The sequence below is a fragment of the Arachis ipaensis genome, chromosome B03, assembly GCF_000816755.2.
Source record: "Arachis ipaensis cultivar K30076 chromosome B03, Araip1.1, whole genome shotgun sequence".
NCBI lineage: Eukaryota > Viridiplantae > Streptophyta > Magnoliopsida > Fabales > Fabaceae > Arachis > Arachis ipaensis.
The window spans coordinates 89,498,867-89,506,851 of record NC_029787.2 but is presented as its reverse complement, the minus strand read 5'-3'; the positions used below and the strand labels follow the sequence as shown (position 1 = coordinate 89,506,851).

The 7,985-nt window shown below is 38.4% G+C and overlaps 1 protein-coding gene and 2 long non-coding RNA genes across 3 annotated transcripts; 2 read left to right on the top strand and 1 right to left on the bottom strand.

Moving 5' to 3' along the window:
• Positions 1-7,282, top strand: LOC107630681 (DNA-directed RNA polymerases II, IV and V subunit 12; the record flags this gene model as incomplete). Its single annotated transcript, XM_021119057.1, is given in 5 exon segments — positions 1-177; positions 269-320; positions 5,851-5,905; positions 6,050-6,142; positions 7,078-7,282. Coding segments are annotated over 4 exon segments (216 nt in total). The 3' UTR covers positions 7,101-7,282.
• On the bottom strand, positions 2,878-3,398 carry LOC110270231. Its single transcript, XR_002359524.1, has 2 exons — positions 3,320-3,398; positions 2,878-3,126 (listed from the first exon to the last, which is right to left on the bottom strand). It is a non-coding gene; the product is annotated as an uncharacterized LOC110270231 (long non-coding RNA).
• On the top strand, positions 3,006-3,615 carry LOC110270230. Its single transcript, XR_002359523.1, has 2 exons — positions 3,006-3,128; positions 3,378-3,615. It is a non-coding gene; the product is annotated as an uncharacterized LOC110270230 (long non-coding RNA).

Below are 7,985 nucleotides of genomic sequence, written 5' to 3'. Positions count from 1 at the left end.
CGCCCTCCGTCGAGCCACTGCCGCCCTCCGTCCTTGTAACCACTGCTCTCCTCTTCCGCGAGCTCGGTCCAACCCTCGTCTTCATATTCTCGGCGTCGTTGTCAACTCGTCATCTTCTCTCCATCGTCTGGTCGGCGTCTTCTGTTAATCAACGGTCGGTCGGCGTCGTCTTCGAAGGTCAGTGGCTCAATGCTCGCTTGTTCTCTTCACTTGTTCAGTTGTTGTTTTTTTCTATGCTCAGTTTCTGTGATTTCTGAATTGACTTCAGCGAATGCATGTCTCGCTTCCGTGAGCCCAAGGACTGCGAGCTCCTCCGCGAGGTCTTTCTTTCTTTCTTTCTTAGTATTATTGTTGTTGTTCTGTTTCGTTCTTCATTGCCTCCTTCCTTTCTCTTTCATTCTCCAAAACCCTAATTCCAAATTACTCTATTCAATTCCACTTTCATTCGAGCTGCGCTTTCCAGATCTTAAAGCTTTTACAGTATAGCGTTGTTATCTGTTATCTTCATGTTTTGGTCATTTTGTTAAGTAGCGATTTCATAAACCACCAAGGAAAGTATTGTGGGGCACAAAATTAGAGCATGCCCGATAAATTATGCCAATTATGCTCGAGCATTATTATTTTTTTGACCACTATATAATGTTAATTTTTTGCCACTGAATTTCGGTAGGTTTTCTTTCGGCAAATTCTTTTTGCTGTAAAGCATTTTTCTAAATTATCACCCAGTTTCAGTTAGTCATTGGATAAATTTAACTTGTGTTCAAAATACTTAGCTTGTGTTGAAAATACAATATTTTTATACAAAAACTAAATTATATACTTTATGTCTTATGCTATGATGAACTCCTCCTTCTTAATTTGTGTACTTGATTTATCACCTCTAACGGCTTCTCAACCTTGTCATTATTCAATGAAACCTCCCATATATGTTTAAAAGGTTTAAGGATGTGCATGGAAATTTCAATGAAAAACTTGCCACATATGTTGAGGGACTCTTAAGCTTATATGAAGCTTCACATCTTAGAATTCATGGAGAAGACATATTAGATGAAACTTTTCGATTCACCTTAAATCCATTACTCTTATGAACGTTATTTTGTTTTATTTTATTTTTCAATTTGATGATATCTTTGATCTTTGTTGCCTATGTTGGTGTTTGTTGATGGCCTAGAGTTTTGAGATGTTTGTTAGATGAGTTTAGATTGTGATAAGTTTTGATAATTGTTATGTTTTGAGAAGGTTTGGTTCAGTGATTAAGTTGAGCTTAATTGTAGAAGAGGTATTGTTACTCAGTTGTAAGAATTGTGCAGTATTAATTTATTAAATAATTAGAATTGCATTTTGTTTGAACAGTGTTGACCTATTGAATAGTATTCAGTGATTGGAATTGCATTTTGCTATAGATGGTGATGATTTTCTTATGAAATGACTAAATTTGTATTAGACTACAAATGTGTTAGGGTATTATTTATAATTGCCGCCAACACGAAGCTCCTACCCTCTTCTTGCACGTCTGAGTCTCATCAGTCATCCCGTTCGCAATCGCAACATTGTCATCGCCGCTGACCCAGCCAAGGAGAACATCTTCGTCGCCGCCTGACCCAGCCGAGGCAGCAGCGTCGCTTCAGAAACTCTTCGCATCTTCGCCTCTCCGCGTCTTCTCGTCTTCACGTTTTCGCCTCTTCGCCTTGTCGCCGATCTTCACCGTCAGCTCAGGTACTCTTCCTCCCGGCAAGTTCTGTGAACTACCATTTAAATCCATTCAGTTATGGTTTTAGGGTTCATCTTTCATATTATCTCTGTAATTTTAATTTGCTTTGCAGAACTTGTACTGATTTATTTTAATTTACTTTGAAGAATTCGTTAATTTTATTTTGCTTTGAAGAACTTGTTAATTTGCTTTGAAGAACTTGTTCTGATTAATCTTAATTTGATTTGAAAAACTTGTTAATTTTAATTTGTTTTGAAGAACTTGTTAATTCGCTTTGAAGAACATGTTCTGATTTATTTTAATATGCTTTGAAGAACTTGTTAATTTTAATTTACTTTGGAGAACTTGTTAATTATTATATTATTTCTGATTTTGATTATTCTTGATTTTGATTCTTTTCATTACAATTTATATTTCTGTGATTTTTGTGATTTCTTTGAAATTTTATGATTCCTGTGATTTGTGATTTTTTGTTCGAGTTAGGATTCAAATAAATCGGAATTTACCATCACTACTATCACAGGATGAAAGAAGGCTTGAGAATTATTTTTTTAGTTTTTGAATATGTTTAGTTGTTTTAATGTTGAGATAAATACCAAATCGGTACCCGAAAGATTCTGGCGCTGACAAAATAGTACATGACTTTTGTTATTGACAAAATAGTTCTCGGAAAATTTTAAAATTTGACAAAATTACCCCTAACATAAAAAGATGATGTCACATTGAACGGAAAATGCTAATGTGACCATCGAAAGAGAGCTCCGGCGACGTTAAAACCATGGTTCTTAAAACCGGACCGAACCGGCCGATCGAACCGGTTCAGCCGGGAACTGGCAACAAAAAGGGTCCGGTCTGGTGTCTAAAACCGCAAATCTGAAAACCGTTTGAAAATTGCTGGACCGGCCAGGAACCAGTCGGTTGGACCAGACCGAAAATCGGCCGGTTCTTTAATTTTATATAAAAAAAAGGAACGCTCCCCACCCCACCCACAACGCGTGACACTCTCCCTCTTTCCCCAAACCCACCCCCTCCTTCAAACTTTCTCTAACTTCTTCTGCCCGGTTCTGCCGCCGCCGTCGTGGTTGTCGGCGCCTTCGCGACTTCCTCCTTCCCCCTGTCCCAAACCCACAACTTGTGCTCCCTCTCTCTTTCGTTCCTAACCATGGTTCTTCTCAACCCCCTGTTCGCACTTCGCTCTCTTCTTCCTCGCTCGGCGTCCATCCTCCATCGTCTTCGTCCTGCGCGCTGTTGTCTTGTCGCCCCTATTCCCGATTCTAGGGTTTCCCCCGTTTTTGATTCGATTTGGGAACCCGAGGCGCTAGGGTTTCTACGCCCTGCCTGATCCGATTCTTTCTTCCTCCTCCTCTGAGAATTCAAGATGTTTTGGCACTTGGCTGGCTTGTCTACTGCGTCTCCTGTGAGTTCTGTACTCTCTCGTTTCATATACTACGATTTTTGTGCATTGTTCTGCAAGCTGCTTGGGTGCACTGATTTGTTGGTTGTTTTAATTTGTGTGGTTTTTGCTCAAATTTGATTTTCCATACGGAGGGTTCTTGCAATTAATTTACTATGCGATTGATTTGATTTAGTTTTTGGATGATTGATTACGGAATCTGATGCCATTGCTTGTTGCTATTGCTATTGCTGTTGCTATTGTGAGAATCAGAGTGATTGGAGTTTTGCCATGGTGGAAGCTCTTTGTAATTTCAGTTATGTTTTTAACTTCGTAATTGCTGTTTTATAATTTCTGGTTGTTGGTTGCTGGTTGCTGTTTTATAATTTTTGTAATGCTGCTGATTTGAGTTTGGAATTTGTGATTACTAATTTACTGATTTGAGGTTAGTGGAAAGTTGAGTCTGTGTTACTCTGTTTCAGGGATTTGAAGTTGAATTTGTGATTTGTGATTTCTTGGGTCTTTTGTAATGATGTTGATTTGAATTTGGAATTTGTGATTACTGATTTACTGATTTGAGGTTAGTGAAAAGTTGAGTCTGTGTTACTCTGTTTTCAGGGATTTGAGGTTGAATTTTTGAGGTTAGTGGAAATGGAAGCTCTGACATTTTTGTCAAGCTGAATATGAAACCCTCTGCCTCTAGTTTAACAATGTATGGTTTAGCATAATAATATATATATATATATGGAAGTGGGAGACATTAATGGGCAAGTGGGGCTGCACCAAATTGCGGCTTTCAGTTAAGGGGGCTATGCCATTGGATGAAGGGTTGGCAATTGGATTCAATACATCTAATTTGATCAAGTGTAAGGAAGCAAAACTGCAAAACAGAACAAGGGGTTGCAAAATACAAAAATAAATTGACGGTAGCTGGTATAAATTTAGTTTGATCAATGCTGCTGATTTGTGTTTGGAATTTGTGATTACTGATTAGTGACTTGTTAAGCTGCTGTTGTTAACTTGTTATGCACTTATGCTGCTGTTTTGTTATGGATTTATGGCATTGAGTGTTTTGAATTTTGAATTTGTGATAAGTGATTTGTGATTTGTGATTAGTGATTTTGTTATGCTGCTGTTTTAAATTTAGGGGTGATTATTTGTTATGCTACTGTTTTGAATTAATTTAGGAGCGATTAATGATTATTTCTAGTTGTGCTGTTGCTGTTTGCACCATTGCTCTTTTCACTATTTTACTTTGTATTTTGATAAAATTATATGGATTTGGTTGACATTTCATATAGTGTTTTAAATTTGGAAGATATTTAAGATTTATACTATAATTATATTTTATGATGTTTATTTATAATTTATTTATTATTTTATTTTGAAACGGTTCTTCCGGTTGAACCACCGGTTGAACCGGTTGGACTAGTAAACCAGTGAACCAGTAGCTAGAACGGTTTGATGACCGGTCCGATTTTCTGAACCTTGGTTAAAACCACCACCAATCCCTTCTTCTCCTCCTCCTCCTCCTCCTCCTCCTTCCCACCACCAACCCATTCTTCTTCTTCTTCTCCAGCGCCGACGAGGGAGGCAGGACGCATGCGACGGTGACGCAAGAGAGTACGACCCACTGTGGCGTAATGGAGGAGGGCGACATGTTTTCTCATGGCTGCTGCTTCACTTTCAAATATCTGTTCTCCTCTCACATCAACTGCCGCCACCACCACCAACCATATCTCCAAATCCTCTTCTTTCCCTCTCTTCCACAACAAAACCCTCCCTAAACCCACCGCCACCACCACAACACGTGCCGCTAGCTCCCACAACGACAACTCTCCAATCCCCAAGCCACAACAGCACCAACACTTGTCTCTCTTCTCCTTTACAAATGACGACGAAAAACCACGTGAAGAGTGTGGCGTTGCTGGAATCTACGATGAACCCGAAGCCTCCCGCCTCTGCTACCTCGCACCCCATACTATCCAGCATCGCGGTTAAGAAGGTGCCGGCTCGACCAGCTCTTCGGCCCTTTCTTCGCGTGCGTCCTCCCTCGCCGGCACCGAAGAAGAAGAAGAATGAGTTGGTGGTGGGAAGGAGGAGGAGGAGGAGGAGGAGTTGGTGGTGCTTTTTAACGTCGTTGGAGCTCTCTTTCCACGGCCATATTAATATTTTCCGTTCACTGTGACGTCATCTTTTCATGTTAGGGGTGATTTTGTCAAATTTTAAAATTTTTCAAGGACTATTTTGTTAATAACAAAAATCAGGTACCATTTTATCAGCGCCAGAATCTTTCGAGTACCGATTTGGTATTTACCTCTTTAATGTTTTATAAATATATTTAGTACAGATGTTTGTTGTTTATTGCTATTTAAGTATTTGAAAACAATAAAAAATATGTTTATAATAACAATTAGAAATAATCTTCATTTTTTTTCTAATTTTTCTGTTTTTTTTTTCATTTTTTTTATTTTTATTATTTTTTATAAAAATCCGCATAGACTCTGATTCCAGCGAATACGGGTCCCTGTTACTCGTCGCGGGGACGGGGCAGGTTTTGGAGACAAGGGCGGGGCCATGTTCCCGTCCTCATGGGATCTATTGCCATTGAGCCTGAATCTTTAGATTGACCGGTTTCTTACTAAATGTATCTCTTTGCCCTCTTTTATAGGGTGTTGCTGCCTTGCTGGCTGCACCGAAACCTGAAACCTGAAACTTAAAATTTTCTTGTCTCTCGATCACTCAGAAACCCTCATCATCAATGGATCCTCAAGCTGAGCCAGTTAGCTACATCTGCAGAGGTTTCTATTTCTCCTCTCCTCTCATCTCTCATATTTGTTTCTTCGATAATTCTTCTGCCTATGAGTGATTTTGGATTCTAGGGTTCTGAAAGACAATTTGTTCTTTTGAAGTTCTCTTTTTTCATTTGTTTCTTCATTGTGCAGATTGTGGTATGGAGAATACGCTGAAACCAGGTGATGTTATACAGTGCAGAGAGTGTGGTTACCGTATCCTTTACAAGAAGCGCACTCGTCGCAGTAAGCCCTCTCTTTTATAATTTGAATTTCATAATCCCTAATTTTCAATTTTCCTTTATTGTTTTCTCATAATTTTAGTTTATGTGATGTGTTGTTCATGGACGCCTAATTTTTCAATGCGTGAAAAGGTGCACTTTGTTTGGATGGTTTATTTTGAATAATGGAGGTTATCGAAACCCTAATTTTGGTTGCGGGTAAAATTGGAAACACCTTACCCGAATGAGTTTCATTCAGAAATATATCCTTACAGTTAAAACCTCTTGGGTTTTAAAATGTAGTTGCATGTTTAGGCTCCAAACTAGTCAACAAAATTGACCTTTGATTTTTGAATAGGGTTTGAGTCTCGGCCTCCTTAGAAGTTAGTACAATGACAAAAACTCGTATTTAAAAGTAGTAACATGGCTTATTTTTGTGTTTATTTCGAGATTCAAGTTTTCATCCGAGCATTTGGTAATCTTGCTTGATTCCTAACAATTATAGACTGTTCGAATTTGATGCTTTTTTTAAAGAAAATTATGAAGGAGGGTCTAGGAGTTTAATTAACCAATCATGTCAACAATAATCATGTCAACAATTATTTGTCCTCTTCATCATTTTGGGTAGTTGCTCATCTGATAAGTTATATCTAGGAGAGTTTGGTGGAAGCACTGAACCCTAAACAACTTAACCGTTGCTCCAAGGCTCCTTTTTCAAATATAACCCAATAAGAACAACAAAACCCAATGTGAAATGAAATAGATCAATCAAAAACATCATATGTTAGTGTTAAATGCTGACCATCTTCGCTGTGCCTAGGTCACGGAAAAATGGAAAATTATTAATGGCTGGGATTCTTCTGAGAATGACATGCTTGCATTTGATGCATTACTTTAAGACATACATGCAGTTTATCTACACTGTTCATTTACATCTTTATTTCTTTGGTTTTTATGCAGTTGTCCAGTATGAGGCACATTGACGTTAACAAAAACTGCTGTGGCGTTGGCAAGTATTTTCGAATGCAACCGTTAAAGACTTGTAATGAAATTGTGATGTGAATGTGCTGCGCTGTTTTAGTGCAGTCTTACGAAACTAAAATTTAACCATTAATGATCCTTCGAGTCTTGAACTATTAAAATGATTAGTACTTTTTAAAACAAATGGATCACCTACTACTATATGCCTATATGGCATGTTAAGAAAAAGTACAAAAAAAAGGATAAAAGTTCAACATAACTCAAATTTATAAAGACTAAACATATATGTAAATTAGGGGTGTGCAAAAAAGCTGGTTTTACTGAATTAAAGCTGAACCGAAACTGTTTTAAATAAACCAGTTTTTTTAAATAAAAAACTGAACTGAAATTATAGTTTTTATGAAAATCAGTTTATTAAAAACCAGTTTTTATGGTTGAGTTTAGTTTTAAACCAAATTAAAATTGGTTTTATTTAAATTCTAAAATTAGTTTTTACATACTCTTTCTCTCTCTCACCCCTTCCTCTTTCTCCCCTCCTCTCTCCCTTCTCTCTCTTTCCTCTTTCTTCCTTCTCTCCCTTCTCTCTCTCTCTCCTCTTTCTCCCTTTCCTCTCTCTCCCTCCTTTCCCTTTCTCTTCCCCTTTCTTTCTCTCTCTCCTCTCCCTCCTCTCTTTCCCGCTCCCTTCTCTCTCCTTCTCTCTCTCCTTTCCCTCCTCTCCCTCTCTCTCCCCTTCATTCCTCTCTCTCTCCTCCTTTCTCTCTTCCTCTCTCTCTCCCCCCTCTTTCTTCCTCTCTTTCTCTCATTCTCCTCTTTCTTCCCCTCCTCTCTTTCTCTCTCTCCATTTCCTCTCCCTCTCTCTCTCCCTCTCTTTCTTTTTTCTCCCTTCT